Consider the following 18593-nt stretch of genomic DNA (forward strand, 5'->3'; position numbering starts at 1 on the left):
TGTTGAGGTGCAACTATGGGTAATTAAGCAGCCCTAAGTCGCTCCCAAGCCCCACCTTTATGTAAATCTGAGCCAGCACGGGTGGGCGTGTCCCAAAGCCTCTTGGCCCCACCTACCTCGCGCTGTCTCCTCTTGTCGTTGGCCAGACAGCGCCCTGGGGGCGTGGCCCACCTGCAGCCTCCGCCCTTGACGCGCCTATACAGGGGGGCGGTTCCGCGCGCGCCCGCCTAGTAGGCGCCGGACCGCAGGGCCGAGGCCCGCGTTGTGCGCCGCGAGCCCAGCGGGAAAGAAATGAACGGGACACGGAATTGGTGTACCCTGGTGGACGTGCACCCGGAGGGCCAGGCCGAGGTAAGAAAACGCGTCTATACCGCCTTCCCCCTTGGTATGCTCCGTTTCTAAGTCCGTCCCTCCCGTGCCCCGCGTCGAGTTGGCTGACATCACCTGGTGTCCGGCTCCGTGCGGTCAGCCCTCCTATCTCTTTTCTATTGCCGGAGACGGGCAGTGGGCGTCCCGGGGAGTCTCGGGATGAAGACTCTTTCGAGGCTCGAGGGCTCGGGCGTCCCTGAGCGCGTTACTCGCGCGTCCTGTGGGCCGCCAGATCGGGTCGGAGGAGAATGAGCTCAAGAGACCGGATCCCTGAGCTCTCCTGGACATTGTGTCCCGCTGAGGCGGACTAGGCTTTCCCCTGGGTCCGGTGACCTCAGAGGCCATTCAAAGACTTTCACGGTGCTTTGAGTGATCGATCAGTAACAAAAAAAAGGGTAGAGGGTGAAATCCTAGGGCTCGGTCTGGACGGTGGGGGATGGGTAGGGCACGGATGGCGAGATTGGCCTGGGACTGACTCACCTTTTGCCAAGAGGGATATGGCTTTCCGCCTGGGGGTCACCTCTCCTCTCGGATTTCTCCTTCCCTCTTGCAGTTCTCCTCCCCTCCCCCTTCCGACCAACCGATAGCTTCCCGGGACGGTTTGTCGGTTTTGCTTCCGTCTCCAGCGGCCAAGCCCAGGGCACAGTGGATTAAGGGGATGTGGAACTTGGGCTGAGACTGGAATGGAAGTGACCCATGCGAGGGCTTCTGGACGGGAATGAGCGTTGGGGAGAGAGGGGGCGTCTTCCAGTGCAAGCTGGTCTATCCAGCTTCCCTCACTGCCTGCCTCCTCTCCCTGTTCTCCCAACCCCAGCTCACCATATGATTTTTCCTCTCCAGAGGCAGAGGAGGGTCATTTGTGGCTGAGTGTTTCTAGGCTCTGCTGGGGAACGTAAGCCACATAGGAGTGTACTATTTCATCCATTTCCAGGCTATTGTGGGTGAGTGAAATGGGAGCCAAGGTGACTCGGGGTTTGTATCACCCCCACCTCCCACCCCATCTGATTCCCTTACCCTCTGCCTGTCTCAGCATGCCCCTGAGGTAGAGCTAACCCAGCTGCAGCTGGATTATGGCTCTTCTTCAAAGAATATTTGTAGAATAGGTACTTATTTCAAATTTAAAGTGCAAATGGCCTTTTAATTCTGCTCACAGTCCCCTCTCCATTTCTGCCCATGCGATGAGTGTTTTTGCCACATTACAATATGGGTCTTGCAGCTGCCTAACACCAGTCGCTCAACCCCCAGTCATCTGTAGCCTGGCACTCTCCCACCTATGGGACCCTGAAGAGATGGAAAAAATCCATCCCTTACTGTGTCAGCCCCAAGTCCTACTTTCTCTCTCTCTCTCTCTTTCTTTTTTCTTTTCTTTCTTTCAAGATGAGAGTCTTGCTCTGTTGCTCACGCTGGAGTGCAGTGGCTGTTTACAGGCATGATCATAGTGCACTGCAGCCTCAAACTCCTGGGCTCAAGCCATCCTTCTGCTTCTGCCTCCTGAGTAGCTGGGGCTACAGGCATGTGCCACTATTGGCTTCCTACTCCATGTTCTTGCTCACTGTTTCGGAATGGTTTGGGGAAAATGGTATGAGATAATAAAGGAGAGGGATGTTCGGGCTTCTTTTTGCTTTCTGTAGCAAAGAGATCCAGAGAGAAGTCTAAGACCAGGCATGGGCATTGTTGAGAATGCATCACCACCCTCTGCTATTTCTTGATGTTTTGGCTGCTTGTCTGGTGGGACAGAAAGAGTCAGTAGAAAAATAGTGAACAAGGAATTCAGATAGTCTCCAGCCATAGATTAGTTTGAAGCTAACCAGAGACCTCTAGAACAAGGGGGAGACAGAAATTCCCTTTTATCCTTTTTTTCTAGGCCGAACTTGAGAATTATTTTACTCCAAAGCTTGGAATGAAGTAATCATTGCCCCGATCTAATCTTGGAGACATTCCTGGGCCCTTAAGTAGGGGGAGGAGATGGTAAACAATCAATCAGTCAGGAGACAGGCTTTGTCCCAGATTCCTCTCCTCTGAGCCAGCCTGAAGACAGAATTTATGGCTCTGGACTGTCCCCAGGAAGCTGTCATATATTCACACACTGAAGAGTGCTCAGTGCATGTGCAAAATGAGTGAGTGAATAAACACACGAACAGCTGTTTCTGCTGGAGTCAGCTAGGCAGTTGCACTGATTGGGTATCATAGTGGGAGTCAGGAACCTTGGGTTCTGTTTCCCCACCAACCTGGCCCTGTGCCTTAGTGCAGCACATAAGGACATGGAAATATGGTTAATATATTCTCTGCGTTTTTAAACTTTTATGTTTTAGGTTGTTTTTTAGAGATAGGGTTTTACTCTGTTATCTAGGCTGGAGTGCAGTGATAGCTCACTGCTGCCTTGAACTCAAGCAATCCTCCCACCTCAACCGTGGCAGATAGCTGGGACTACCAGCATGCATCACACCCAGTTAATTATTTTATTATTTATTGATTTATTTTTGAGACAAGAGTTTCACTCTGTTGCCTGGGTTACAGTGCCATGGCGTCAGCCTAGCTCACAGCAACCTCAAACTCCTGGGCTCAAGCAATCCTCCTGCCTCAGCCTCCCAAGTAGCTGGGACTCCAGGTTTGTGCCACCATGCGCGGCTGATTTTTTCTGTATATATTTTTAATTGTCCAGCCAATTTCTTTCTATTTTTAGTAGAGACGGGGGTCTCACTCTTGCTCAGGCTGGTCTCAAACTCCTAGCTCAAATGATCCTCCTGCCTCTGCCTCCGAGAGTGTTAGGATTACAGGTGTGAGCCACCTCGCCCAGCCAATTTTTTTATTTTTTATAGAGGCAGGGTCTCCTATGTTGTCTAGGCTGGTCTGAAAGCACTGGTGGGTTGTTTCTATTGTTGGAGGCAGATGCAGCAGATATAAGGAGCCAGTGTTTTTCAAAACTAGAGACTGTAACCACTAGTGGATCTGAAATCAACTTAGTGAGTGGGAACCAGCATACATAAAGGAATAGAATTAACACTCTCACAGCGTTAATGGGGGTAGACATTTGTGGCAACACTTTTGTTTCACTTATATATGTGTGTGTATGTACATATTATATATGTGTGTTTACTGGATCATGATGTAAAATATATTTCTGAGTTTGAAAAAGTTTGCAAGCCAATACAGTAATTTATACTGGAAAATAAAAGAACAAATAAACATCAAATTCATTTTTATTAAACATTTCCATTAATTTCCTTTGATTATAAACTCCAGCTGACTTAAGCAGAAGAGTAATTTATTAGAAGGAAATGGGGCAGCTCACAGAATTTAAGGGAAAGCTTAAAAAGACCTAACCGAGGGAGTCCTAGGGCCTGGGTAGGTGGAAGGAACTAATGAAGGCTTTCTATTGCCTGGTGAATTGGTTCTAGCTGTTTTAGGTCTTTTTGCCATTTTGCTCAAGATTCCAGGGAGAAGATGCCATTGTCCCTGGCCCCTACTTGGCCAGGGCAGAGTTCTTTGATTGACAGGCCCACCAGATTACCAGTCAAGGAGGAAGATTCTCCAAAGCAAGACCCAAGTGTTCCCAGTGCAGGGGAATGGAAGTTGTGCAGCAAAAGAACAGATGTCCATGACATTAGACTTTGGCGTAGATGATCTCTGATTCCCTCCCTCCCTCCCTCCCTTCCTTCCTTCCTTCCTTCCTTCCTTCCTTCCTTCCTTCCTTCCTTCCTTCCTTCCTTCCTTCCTTCCTTCCTTCCTTCCTTTTCTCTTTTCTTTTCTTTCTTCTTAAATCACTTTTTAATCAAGGATTAAATGTGCATAATTTAAAAAAAATGTTTAATTATGGCCATGTTAATCTTCTCTGTATCATTCCAATTTTATTATATGCACAGCTGAAGTGAGCACGTATGTGCATGATTTTAAATAGATCTAATAATATCAAAAGGCTTTTAAAAGAAAGTGGTCCCCTGCTCCAAGTTCTGCTCCATGGAAGTAAACACACTCAGCTCTTTTAGCTGTTTTGTCTGGTGTTTACCTCCACATTTCTAAATAATATGTTCATAGTGATATTTATTGATTTATCAGTTTTAGACATTTATTGACTTCCTATTATAGGAATTATAGGAAGATTTATACTCCCACCTCTTACATGCTCCCTTTCCATTCTCTTAGTGCAACTATATGTCAGTTTTTAGCTAGACTATGATTTCTGCTGGTAGCATTGTGGTTAAGAGCATGGCTCTGAGAATCTGACTGAGGTGGGCTCTAGTCAGGGCTTCGATGTTTGCTTTGTCCAAGATCATTTTGGTAAATTACTTGAATTTCTTCATTCTCAGTTTCCTCATCTGTAAAACATGGATAATAATTGCACCCTTCTCATAAGGTTGTTGGGAGGATTAAATGAGATAACATGTATGACACATTAAGTACTGTTGCCTGGCACGTGGTAAGTGCTCAGATGCCATTAGGTGTTGTTTTCTATTTGCTCTTGGCTTAGACTAGACCATTTTAACCTTTGAGCACTCAGCCAAGGGATGGACGAAGAGTCTGGAAACTCTGGTTTGATCAAGGTTTGCTTCTCATTATGTTGACATTTGTTTATTCCTATCTATTTCTTTCCATTTCCTTGATGGTCCAGGTCCTTGTGCCAGTGGGGATCCCAAAGGTGAGAGGGGGCCTGTAGATAGACACAGGGCAAAGACCTGAGTGACCTTTGCTAGTCCTAACTCAGCCAGGACTGGTCTCAGACGTGGTGATGGTCAGGGTTCATTTTGGCATCCCTCTCTGAACACCTTTCCTCTTCTTTCTTTTTCTAACCTCATGGCCAAGGCAGCTAGTGTCGTATGCTGCTCTAGGCTCTTTGATAAGGTGATTTTCTAATTTTTTTTTTTTTGAGACAGAGTCTCGCTTTGCTATCCAGGCTAGAGTGAGTGCTGTGGTGTCAGCCTAGCTCACAGCAACCTCAATCTCCTGGGTTCAAGCAATCCTGCCTCAGCCTCCCAAGTGGCTGGGACTACAGGCATGCGCCACCATGCCTGGCTAATTTTTTCTATATAAATTAGTTGGCCAATTAAATTTCTTTCTATTTATAGTAGAGCCGGGGTCTCGCTCTTGCTCAGGCTGGTTTTGAACTCCTGACCTGGAGCAATCCGCCTGCCTCGGCCTCCCAGAGTGCTAGGATTACAGGCATGAGCCACCGCGCCCAGCCATGATTTTCTTTAAGTAATCTATCATTGTTACTCTTCCTTAGAATATTTGCTTTTTTTCCATCCTCTGTATTGTTATTTATTTATTTTTTTCTGGATTTGTCTTGGCCAGGGAGGTTCCCTAAACAGCTGAGTGGATTTCAAATTTTTTTATCAGCTGCAGTCTGAACCCTTATCTTTATGTGGAATAGTGATATTCCTTTAGGACCTTAGAAGCTGAAGTAGTTTAATACCAAGTCTTTCCTGAGCCCCATTCTTTTTTTGTTTGTTTGTTTAAACTAAAGCTATGATTTATTAAAGGCTTGCTATGAGGTTAGCAAGCCTTTAATATATAATTTTTATAACAGCTTTATTGAGATATAATTCATATACCATAAGATTCACTCATTTAAAATATATAATTCAATGGTTTTTAATATATTCACGGAGTTGTATAGTCATGAATAAATCAATTTTAGAATATTTTTATCATCTTATAAAGAAATCCCGACCCATTAGCAGTCACTCCCCATTTTCCCCCAATCTCCCTAGCCCTAGGCAACCACTAGTCTACTTTCTTTTTCTATGGATTTACCTATTCTGGACATTTCATATAAATGTAATCATATAATACTTGATCCTTCTTTTATTAGAAGAATAATAATGTGGTTTCTTTTATTAGCATGACGTTTTTAAGGTTCATCCATATTGTAACATGAATCAGTACTTCCTTCTTATGGCTGAATAGTATTCCATTGTATGGATGTATTGTCATAGATAAGTTCATCATGGATGAATGTTGGTGGACATTTGGGTTGTTTCTACTTTTTGGCTATTATGAATAATGCTGCTATCAACTTTGGTATACAAGTTTTTGTGTGGACATATGTTTTCATTTCTTTTGGAGAAAAATACCTAGGAGTAGAATTGCTGGGTCAGAATATTTGCATTTTAAAAGAGAATTCATCTGGAGTCATTGCTGCTTATTCCAAAGGAACGAACCCATTCTAAAATGATGGAAGTCCTGGCTCTGTGACACCTGGGTGGGGAAGAAACTCTTGGGCAGAGGAACCTTTCAAGTTTGGTGACTGCCTGTTCCTTCCACTCATGATACTTGCCCTAACTCAGCCCATAAATTCCTCCTCACACCATTCCATCTCTCCCATTTATTGCCAGGTTCTTACTTGGAGGAGCACTGCAGCTGATGTCTCCAAGCCTGCCAGGACTTTGGGGAATGTGGGGCTTTGCCAGAGGAGGAAGGAGCAGGGAGGATCTGAGAGAGGAGGGTTACCTAATCACCAGGCATTTGGCACTAACATGTGCCCATACTTCTCCGGGGTGGAGGGGTGTGTGCACCCAGATGGTTTCGGTTCCAGACACGTGTGCTTAGAGCAGGTGGGACTCGCTTCCCAGCCTGCTATTAATTATGATACGTGCTTCTTTGGGTCACAATGCATAGTCTTGTGAAATTCTCTTGTGTCCTAGGGGTTGGGAAGGTTTAGTTGGGGGAATGCGTATGTGCCAGGAAGGCTGGTGGCCCAGATTTAAGCCTGGCCAATAGAGGCAGGAAGAAGAGAAGAGAATATAGCCTACGGTGGAGATGGATTGATGAAGGAAGAAAAAGGAAATGGTTTTCTGGGGTCTGGGACACAAAAGCAAAAATCACAAAGCAGCTTAGTCAGACACTAGAGCTGGCAGAGTTACTTGTGTCAGCCCTTTGAGCCGAGAGGGCCCTGAGGAACTTGCCCTTTCATTCCAGGCTGACTGGTCACCAGGCAGGTGTCTGGTAGAGAGACTGGCTTAGCAAAAGGGTGTCCCCTTCAGAGTTGGGTTCAGGAGCCTACTTCCTTCCCTAGACACACTCTCACTGCCAGGCCCCAGTGTTTGCCTTTGCTAGGGCTCCAGGTGATGAGAAGGGCTGCCCCATTTAGGGTGCCACCCAAATGCCTTTTCTTGTTCACCTCTCAGTCACCCCGGTCAGCCCTCTGCATACAGCTTGTCCAGCCTATGCCTCTGGGTAGGTAGCCAGATAAAAATCAAATGCCTGTTTTGTTGGCTAATCTGTGGGGAGGAAAAAAGGGAGTGATTCTTTGTGTCATTCTCTACAAAGGGCCATCTCTGGCCCAGAAAGCACTGCAGAAGGCAGGAGCAAGTACCTGAAACCTGCGAGCTGAGTGGGTTGGGAGTCTCACCCAGGAGAGGCACCCAAGCATCCCATCTGGCTCTTTGACTCTGTGGGGCTCTCCTCGCTCTGGTCTCTTGGGAAACATTTCCCAAGGGGGCTGGCTATTCCCATTTCTTAGACTAGGGAAATTGAAGAGGCTATTCCTGCGGTAGCTTGAGAGACCATGCACATTTGGGGTGGGAGAGGAGACGGGATTTAGGGACAAAGTGATGGAGGAGGGAGTACAGGGTGAAGGAGAATTAAGGTTGCCAGTTTGCAGCTTGGGCAATCTCCACTTCCCTTACTTTCTCTTAGAAAAAAACCTACACTTGACCCCCACCCACCACCCAGTCCTGTGGCCCCTGTAGAAGCCTGGGAGTGAGAGCTGGGAACATAGGCATTTCCCTATTCATATGAGCCTGTGGTGTGAGAACCTCACCTCCCTCTTTATCTCCTGGGCCTCCCTGTTTATCTTCCTATCTCTTCTTCTCCTTTAGTGTCTTGATCTCTAACCCCTCAGCTATGTGTTTACCCGCTCCCTGCTTTGAGGAGTGAGTCACTGCTACAGGTTTGTTTGAACAGAGTGATGAGTCTGTCTCTAATTTGGAGGTAGCTGGGCTTCTCCCCAAGAATGTTTATGAGGTTAGAGGCTGCTTACCTTGTGATTAGCCCTGCTTCCCCACCCCCACCCCTAGGAGGCTCTACTTCTCATCTTGCCTATTAGAGTCCTCAGTGGAGACCACCCTGGCAGACATTTTTGGGTCATTCCTAAAGTACCCTGGAGCCTGCTCACAGCCCTGAGGTCACTCCAGTTCTGGAAAACAAAATCACCAAGCAGAGAGGAACCCTCCTTGGCTCTGGGTTGGGACTGCGGGGTGAGAGCTGTGGCCTTGTTAACTAGACTGCAATCTTTGGTTCTGCAGGATGAGGTGCCAGAGAGAGCCCTAGATTTTTCACCAGCTCTATTTAGACAATTTACTTCATCCACCCTCTTCCCCTTGCAGGCTTGGTAGAGCTACTTGGGAAAGTAATGCTCATTTGTGGAGAGATTTATGGTTTGCAAAGCACTTTCACATTGCTCCTATGTATCTGCCTACAATGTCGGCAGGGTTGGGATTATCACTCCCATTTTACAAGTAGAAAACTGAGGCCCAGAGAGATTAAGTAGTTTGCTCAAGGATTAATGGATGTCATTGCGTACTCAGACATCCTGCCTCCAACTCCAAGTTTAGTATTTTTTCTTTCCTTCTCTTTATTTATGTGTTTTATTATAGGAGTGTTATACAAATATATTTTTTGTTGCTTAAGTTTAAAATACTAGAAGTATATGGCATAAAACTCCCTTTACTCACCTGCTTTTCTTCACTTTATTTATTTATTCTTTTTATTTTATTTTATTTTATTGAGACAGAGTCTCACTCTGTTGCCTGGGCTAGAGTGCTGTGGCACTAGCTAGCCTAGCTCACAGCAACCTCAAACTCTAGGGCTCAAGCGATCCTCTTGCCTCAGCCTCCCAGGTAGCTGGGACTACAGGCATGAGCCATCATACCTGGCTAATTTTTTCTATATATTTTTAGTTGTCCAGCTAATTTCTTTCTATTTTTAGTAGAGATGGGGTCTCCCTCTTGCTCAGGCTGGTCTCAAACTCCTGAATGCAAATGATCCGCCCACCTGGGCCTCCCAGAGTGCTAAGATTACAGGTGTGAGCCACTGTGCCCGGCCTTCTTCTTCACTTTATTGATTTAGAAATGCCATGTGGCATGCTAGTTAAGAGCCTAGACTAGAGAGATTGGGTTTGAATCTGGGCTCTGCCCCTTACTTGTTGTGTGCCTTGGACAAGATAGTTAACTTCTGTGCCTCAGTTTTCCCATCTGTAAAATGGGGATGTTGGTAATATGACTAGTACGTATTACATAGTATTTTTGTGAGTATTAAATGAGTTAGTATTAAATATTGCATGTAAAGCACTTAGAACAGGGCCCAAGAGGGATCCACACATAATCATTGCTATAACTGGAGTTGGCAATTACCAGTACTATGAATGCATGTGTGTGTGTGTATGTATATATATATATATGTGTACTTCAGTAAATGAGAAGGGCAAGGCATAGTGGCTCACACCTGTAGTCCCAGCACTTTGGGAGGCCGAGGCAGGAGGCTCTCTTGAGCCCAGGAGTTTGAGACCAGCCTAAGCAAGAGCAAGACCCATCTCTACAAAAAATGGGTAGAGATGTCCTGCTAAAAATGTCCTGCTAAAAATTAGCAGGACATGGTGGTATGTGCTTGTAGTCTCAGCTACTCGGGAGGCTGAGGCAGGAGAATCATTTGAGCCCAGGAGTTTGAGGTTGCTGTGAGCTAGGCTGATGCCACAACACTCTAGCCCAGGCAACAGAGTGAGACTCTGTCTCAAAAATAAATAAATAAATAAATAAATAAATAAATAAAGTGAAGAAGAGCAGGTGAGTAAAGGTAATTTTGTCTCAAAGAAAGAAAGAAACAGGCCGGGCGCGGTGGCTCACGCCTGTAATCCTAGCTCTCTGGGAGGCCGAGGCGGGCGGATTGCTCAAGGTCAGGAGTTCAAAACCAGCCTGAGCAAGAGCGAGACCCCGTCTCTACTATAAATAGAAAGAAATTAATTGTCCAACTGATATGTATATAAAAATATTAGCCGGGCATGGTGGCGCATGCCTGTAGTCCCAGCTACTCGGGAGGCCGAGGCAGTAGGATCGCTCGAGCCCAGGAGTTTGAGGTTGCTGTGAGCTAGGCTGACGCCACGGCACTCACTCTAGCCTGGACAACAAAGTGAGACTCTGTCTCAAAAAAAAAAAAAAAAAAAAAAAAAAGAAAGAAACAAGTACTGCAGAAGCTCCCTCATGTTCCCTTCTAGTTACTACCTATCCTCTACCCTCAAGCGTAACCGTTATCCAGACTTCTCACATGTATGTTAGTTTTGCTTATTTTTGTGCTTTTTATGTAAGTGGAATCATATAGCATACTTTTATGTCTGGATTGTTTTGCTTAACATTTTTGTGAGGTTCACCAATGCTGCATTGCAGTACTTCATTCTTTTTCATCATTGTTCCATTGTATGAATATATATATATCACAATTTATCCACTCTGCTCTTGATGAATATTTGGGTAGTTTCTGGTTTAGGGTTATTACGAAAAATGCTGCTATGAACTTTCTAGTATATGTTTTCATGGGGAGCATATGTATGTGTTGGGGGTGAAGGAAAAGCTTCCCCTTCACCCACTGAAATTTCACTTAAAATCACTGACAAAAGGCAGACTAATGGCAGAAAAGACATACAAACCTACTTGATCATAGTTTTAGGTGACATGGGAGCCTTCAGAAGGAAGACCCAAAGATAGAGGGAAAACGATCCATTTTTATGCTTAGGTTCAACAAACAGCTATGTAGCTATGTAGAACTATGATTGGACAAAAAGGGTATGCTAATAGACTGAGTGGGGAAACTCAGCAAGGCCTGTCTGTCCAGATTTTTCTTGGCCTCTGTGTGCAGCATTCCTTCCTTCTGGGTGTGGAGCAAGACCCTTTCTGGAGTAGGGGTCTTATGAATTATAGTAAAAAACAGAGGTCTGGGCCAGGTGCAGTGGCTCACGCCTATAATCCTAGCACTCTGGGAGGCCCAGGCAAGCGGATTGCTCAATGTCAGGAGTTGGAAACCAGCCTGAGCAAGAGCAAGACCCCGTCTCTACTATAAATAGAAAGAATTAATTGGCCAACTAATATATATAGAAAAAATTAGCCAGACATGGTGGCGCATGCCTGTAGTCCCAGCTACTTGGGAGGCTGAGGCAGGAGGATCGCTTGAGCCCAGGAGTTTGAGGTTGCTGTGAGCTAGGCTGACGCCAGGGCACTCTAGCCCAGGGAACAAAGCGAGAGTCTGTCTCAAAAAAAAAAAAAAGGTAGGTCTGATGATTTATTTATGGCCAGTTTCCTAGAGAAGCAGTGGGGAAGGGAGAGGGCAGGAAAAGTTAGAGTAATATTTTTAGGTTTTATGGCTGGCTGTGGGGAAAGTGGTTCAGGTTTCTATGACCTGCCTTGGGGAGGAAGGATTCTAGTTTCTATGGCTATCCTGGGGGGTGGGGGTGGGGGGAAATGAGAGACCAAAGAAAGGAGGGCAGGACAAAGACAAAAAGTTTTTGCTTCTGAGACCTTCATTTGGGGGTATCATTTTCTGAGACCCTGTATATGCGTTCCTGTTGGGTAGAATAATTAGGAGTAGAATTCGTGTCCTAGAGCATGCATATGTTCATCTGTGGTAGATACTTGTGGACGGTTTTCTGAAGCGATTATGATAATGAGCCAGTCCCACCTTCAGTTTGTGAGAGTTTCAGTTGTTCCACATGCCCGGGGCACTTGGCATTTTTTTGCCTTTTCTTTTTTTTTTTTAATGGATAAATACCTCTTTTATTTAGGGAGGGAGGGCACAAAAATACCTATTTCCAGGCACCAGATCCCTCTAAAAAGAAAATAGCCTTGCAGTTGTCCTTTTCATTTTAGTCATTCTGATATTTTGTGGTATTAGTTTCTAGTTCTTTGATGATGCCTAATGAAGTTGAACCCTTTCATATGTTTATTGACCATTTCTTAATGATGTATCTGTTGAAGTCTTCTGCTCATTTTTTTATTGGGCTCTATGTCTGTCGGTTTCTCTTTCTTTAAATATGCTTTTTAAAAAAATTTCAATTGGCCGGGCGCGGTGGCTCACACCTGTAATACTAGCTCTCTGGGAGGCCGAGGCGGACGGATCATTTGAGTTCAGGAGTTCAAAACCAACCTGAGCAAGAGCGAGACCCCGTCTCTACTATAAATAGAAAGAAATTAATTGGCCAACTAAAATATACAGAAAAAATTAGCTAGGCATAGCAGCGCATGCCTGTAGTCCCAGCTACTCAGGAGGCTGAGGCAGCAGGATTGCTTGAGCCCAGGAGTTTGAGGTTGCTGTGAACTAGGCTGACACCATGCCACTCACTCTAGCCTGGGCAACAAAGCAAGACTCTGTCTCAAAAAAAAAAAATTTTTCAATAGATTTGGGGGTACAAGTGTAGTTTTGTTACATAGATATGTTGTATAGTGGTGAAGTCTGGGCTCAAGGTGTATCTATTACCTGAATACTGTACACTGTACTCAATAGGTATAAACAAATATTTTGTCTTGAAATAATTTTAGATTTATAAAAAAATTGCAAAGAGCATACAGAGAACTCTTACATACTCTTCACTCAGTTTCCTCGAATGTTAACACCTTAGATCACCATGGTACATTTATCACAACTAAGAAATTAATGTTGGTACAATGCTGTTAACTAAATTATATAGACTTTATTTAGATTTCACCAGTTTTTCCACTAATATTCTTTTTCTGATCCAGAATCCAGTCCAGTATTTAGTTGGGTTTAGTCTTTTTGTTTTGTGGGAATGCTTTATATATTCTGGATATCCTTTGTCAGATCTATGTGTAGTGAATTTCTTTTACTTTGTCTCTTAGTAGTGTCTTTTGATGAACGAAAGTTCTAAATTTTAATATAGCCCAATTTATCAATTTTTTATTTTTATGGGGAAGATTCTTTTGTGCCATGTTTAAGAAAAGTTTTGCCTTTGCCAAGATTATAAACATGTTTTCCTATAAAACCTTTATTTTGTTTTACATTTAAACCTGCAGTCTACTTGGAATGATTTTTTTATTCTTATTTTATTTTTTAATTGACATAAAATTAAACTCATTTATGGATTATATAGTGATGTTTGAATACATATAATATACAGTGATCAGATCAGGGAAATTACTGTAAAAGCTATCATCTCAAACATTTATCATTTCTTTGCATTGGGAGCTTCAATATCCTCTTTCTAGTGATTGAAGCTATATATTATGTTTAACTGTAGTCATACAGTACTGTAGAACACTAGAACTTATTCCTCCTTGCTAGCTGTAATTTTGATATCCTTTAACAAATCTGTACATATCACCCTCCCCCATATACTTCTAGTATTCTCTGTCCTACTTTTTACTTCTATGACATGAATATTTTTTTAGCTTCCACATATGAGTGTGAATATGTGGTGTTTAGATTTCTGTTCCTGGCTTATTTAACTTATCACAATGTATTCCAGTTCAATGCATGTTGCAGCGGATAACAGAATTTCTTCTTTTTTTATGACTGAATAGTATTCTGTGTACATACCACATTTTCTCCATTCATCTGTGGTTGGAATCCTAGGTTGGTTTATTATCTTGGCTATTGTAAATAGAGCTGCAATAATTGAAGGTGCAGATGTTTCTTCAATGTACTGATTTCCTTTCCTTTGGATGAAGGCCCAGTTGTGGGGTTGCTGGATCATATGGTAACTCTATTTGTAGTTTTATGAGAAATCTCCATACTGTTCTCCATTGTGGCCATATTAGATTACAGTCCCACAAACAGAGTATAATAGTTCCCTTTTCTCTGCATCCTTGCCAAGAATTGTTAATTTCTGTCATTTTGATAATAGTCATCCTAACTGGGGTGAGATGATACTTGTGTGGTTTTGTTTGCATTTCCTAGATGATAAGTGATGCTGAGCATTTTATCATATATTTCATACATTTGCTGGCCATTTGTGTGTCTTCTTTTGAGAAATGTCTGTTGGGATCTTTTGCCCATTTAAAATAGATTGTTGGCCAGGCTCGGTGGCTCACGCCTGTAATCCTAGCTCTCTGGGAGGCCGAGGCGGGTGGATTGCTCGAGGTCAGGAGTTCGAAACCAGCCAGAGCAAGAGTGAGACCCCGTCTCTACTATAAATAGAAATAAATTAATTGGCCAACTAATATATATAAAAAAAAAAATTAGCCGGGCATGGTGGCGCATGCCTGTAGTCCCAGCTACTCGGGAGGCTGAGGCAGAAGGATCGCTTGAGCCCAGGAGTTTGAGGTTGCTGTGAGCTAGGCTGAGGCCACGGCACTCACTCTAGCCTGGCAACAAAGCGAGACTCTGTCTCAAAAATAAATAAATAAATAAATAAAAATAAAATAGATTGTTTATTTTTGCTATTGAGATGTTTGCATTCCTTGCATATTCTGTATATTAATCACCTCTCAGATGAATAATTTGCAAATATTTTCCCCATTTTGTAATTGCCTTTTCATTGTGTTGACTGAGCAGATTTTTAGCTTGATATAATCCCATTTGTTTATTTTTATATTTTTTGCCTTTTTAAAATTTCAGAATATTACAGGGGTAGGAATGATGTTTGTATATCAATTCCACAATTGATGGTGTGAGGTAGGAGTTAATGTACATTTTTTTTCCTCAACAAGGCATTTTTACTCTAACCTTTAGGCATATGGAGTCATTAAAATATTTTGAAGAGGAGCATTATGTCAAATTTAGAGGAACTGGTATTTTTGTATGTCTACTTGTATTAGTCACTATTTTCTTGCTTAGCCATCATGCTGTCATCTTACCAACTGAAAAACTAAGGCTGAGGGAGAGTCGTGTCAACATATACAGCAAATAGAAAACCAGAGCCTATGTCTGAGCCAAGATCTAACTGTTCCAAGTGCTATCTTTTTTCTGCAAGGGTGAGAGAAAGGTTGGGCTTGAGGTGCAGTGAACCAGGCAATAAATCTGGTGGTTATCTAGGTACTGTTGTATATCATCTCATTCTATCAAAATAGAAGATATATCCTAAAATAGAAATATATATAAGAAAAAAAGAAATTGAAAATAACTTATGTAGGGTTAGGTTGAATAAATTAGTTTATCTATAAAATAGAGTACTAGTAGCCATTAAAAGTTAATTTTGAAGAATATTAATGTGAGGGAAATTAATGATAAAATGTCAAAAGGGAAAAAACACTCACGCCTGTAATCCTAGCACTCTGGGAGGCCGAGGCGGGTGGATTGCTTGAGGTCAGGAGTTCGAAACCAGCCTGAGCAAGAGCGAGACCCCGTCTCTACTAAAAATAGAAAGAAATTAATTGACCAACTAAAAATATATATACAAAAAATTAGCCGGGCATGGTGGCGCAAGCCTGTAGTCCCAGCTACTTGGGAGGCTGAGGCAGTAGGATTGCTTGAGCCCAGGAGATTGAGGTTGCTGTGAGCTAGGCTGATGCCACGGCACTCACTCTAGCCTGGGCAACAAAGTGAGACTCTGTCTCAAAAAAAAAAAAAAAGGAAAAAACACAAATATATAACTGTGTACAATAGTATATACCTTTAGAAATATGCATGAAAAGTTATAAAGAATACATTATTTTAATGGACTATTTTTGGGTGGTAGGATTATTAATGCTTATTTTCTTCAGTTTTTGTCCCTAAAAATGCTTCATAGACTATTAATTACTTTAAAAAGAAGGTAGTTGTAGATTCTCATGCAGTTATATGAAATAATAGAAATCTCAAGTACTCCTTACTGAGTTTCCGCCCGTCACAACCAGGATTTTTTTTTTTTTTTGAGACGACAGAGTCTCACTCTGTTGCTCCAGCTGGAGTGTAGTGGCTTCATCATAGCTCACTGGAACCTCCAACTCCTGGGCTCAAGCGATCCTCCTTCCCTCCCTCCCAGGGTTACACTAGCTTCATAAAGTGAATTGGGAAGTGCTCCCTCCTTTTCTGTTTCCTGGATGAAATTATGTAGAATTGGTGTCAATTATTTAAACATTAGGTAGAATTCTGCAGTGGAACCATCTTGGCCTGGAGATTTTTTTTAGAGTTCTAAAATTATAAATTTAATTTCTTATTAGTTATAAGATTATTCAGATTACCTGTTTCATATTGAGAGAGGTGTAGTTTGTGTTTTTTTAAGGAATAGATTCATATAATCTAAATTGATAAATTTACGTTCATAGAGTTGTTCATAATGTTACCTTATCCTTTTGATGTCTTCAGAGTATATGAAATATTTCATTCCTCATATTGGTAATTTATGTGTTTCTCTTTTATTTTTTATCAGTCTTGCTAGGGTTTGTCAATTGTATTAATCTTTTCCAAGATCTTTGTTTCACTGATCTTACTTTATTTTTCTATGTTAAATATCATTCATTTATGCTATTATTATTATTATTTTTTTTTGAGACAGAGGCTCGCTCTGTCATGGCCCAGAGTGCCATGGTATCAGCCTAGCTCATAGCAACCTTACACTCCTGGGCTCAGGCGATCCTCCTGCCTCAGCCTCCCAAGTAGCTGGGACTACAGGCGCACACCACCATGCCCAGCTAATTTTTTTCTATTTTTAGTTGCCTAGCTAATTTTTTTTTTCTTTTCTATTTTTAATAGAGATGGGGTCTCACTCTTGCTCAGGCTGGTCTTGAACTCCGGGCCTCAAAAGATCCTCCTGCCTTGGCCTCCCAGAGTGCTAGGCTTACAGGTGTGAGCCACTGCACCTAGCCTACTATTATCATTATTATTTCCTTCCTCCTGCTTGCTTTGGGTTTAGTTTGTTCTTCTTTTTCTTGGTTCTTGAAGTAGGAACTTAAATTACTGCTTTGAGACTATTGTGTTTTCTAATGAATGCCTTTAGTTAGTGCTATAAATTTCCCTCACAAAACTGCTTTAGCTGTTTGATATTTTGTATTTTTACGTTCATTTAGTTCAATGATCATTTAATTTGCTTTGAGACTTCCTCTTTGACCCAAGGATTATTTAGAAGTGTGTTGCTTAGTTTCCTAATGTTTGGAAATTTTCCTGTTATCTTTCTGATTCCCTTATACTTTGATTCCATTGTGGTTAGCTAACATATGGTTTCAGTTCTGAGTTTGTTGAGGTTTGTTTTATGACCCAGAATATGGTCTATCTTAGTATATGTTCTGTAGGTGCATGAAAAGAATGTGTATTTTGCTGTTGTTGGTTGGAGTGTTCTATAAATGTTGATTAAATTCTGTTGGTTGATGCTGTTGTTGAGTTCTTATATATCCTTGCTGATTTTTGTCTAGTTGTTATCAATTTTTGAGAGATAGGTGTTGAAGTCTCCAAATATAATTGTGGATTTGTATATTTCTGCTTTGAATTCTATCAATTTTCGCTTCACATTTTGCAGCTTGTTTGATGCATGTTCATTTGGAATTGCTATGTCTTCTTTGTGGATTGATCCTTTTATCATTATGTAATGTCCCTTTCTGTCTCTGGTAATTTTTTTTACTATGAAGTCTACTTTATCTAATACTAATGTAACTACTCATACTTTCCTTTGATTAATGTATACATAATGTGTCTTTCTCTACCCTTTTACTTTCAGCCTGCCTATGTCTTTATATTTGAGGTGTGTTTTTTCTTCTTTTTTTTCTCTTTTTAGAAGATATAAGACACCTGTACGAGGTGTGTTTTTTTATAGACAGCAAATATGGGGTCATTTTTAAGAAATTCATTCTGCCAATCTGTTTTTTAAATATACAGTCTGTTTCATTTCCTACATTCCAAAAAAATTAAAAAACTAACTAGAATAGTATAATGAACCCATATTTTCCAATTTCAACAATTATTAATTCGTGAGTAATCTTACTTCACCTACAACTCCATTCAGTGCCTACCACAACCCACCTCAGATATTTCTAAGCAAATCATTTCACCCAAATTTCTTTACAACCTAACCAAATAGTCATCAGATTAACTCCTCAATATCATATGTTCAATTGATGCATCTGAATCAAGAGCTAAATAAGATCCATACATTCCAAATGGTTGCTACCTCTCTTTTACTTGCTTAATTTTTCTGATAAAGACTTTGAACATACTTTACTACTTTGAAGGTATTCATCACGCTTTCCTCATGGACTGGATGTATAGTAAGAGAAATCAAGACTGAACATTAAATTTTGCCTTAAAAATTTCTGTTCTATTTCTTCTGCATTGTTCTTAGTTCACTAGAATTTATTTCTGAACTATTTATTTGCCAG

The 18593-nt window shown here is 42.0% G+C and overlaps 1 protein-coding gene and 1 pseudogene across 2 annotated transcripts in view; one reads left to right on the forward strand and one right to left on the reverse strand.

Annotated features, from left to right (window-relative positions):
• The first annotated feature begins 231 nt into the window (after nucleotides 1-231).
• TUFT1 (tuftelin 1) overlaps nucleotides 232-18593 on the forward strand; it is a 42455-nt gene continuing 24093 nt past the window's right edge. For both annotated transcript variants that reach the window (XM_012767597.3, XM_012767599.3), the window contains exon 1: nucleotides 232-351. In XM_012767597.3, the coding sequence (XP_012623051.2) occupies nucleotides 292-351 (60 nt within the window). In that variant the 5' untranslated portion in view covers nucleotides 232-291. The remainder of the gene's footprint in view (nucleotides 352-18593) is intronic.
• Nucleotides 4149-4243, reverse strand: LOC142869783 (uncharacterized; annotated as a pseudogene).

This window comes from Microcebus murinus, chromosome 2 (genome assembly GCF_040939455.1).
Source record: "Microcebus murinus isolate Inina chromosome 2, M.murinus_Inina_mat1.0, whole genome shotgun sequence".
In the NCBI taxonomy this organism is placed as follows: domain Eukaryota; kingdom Metazoa; phylum Chordata; class Mammalia; order Primates; family Cheirogaleidae; genus Microcebus; species Microcebus murinus.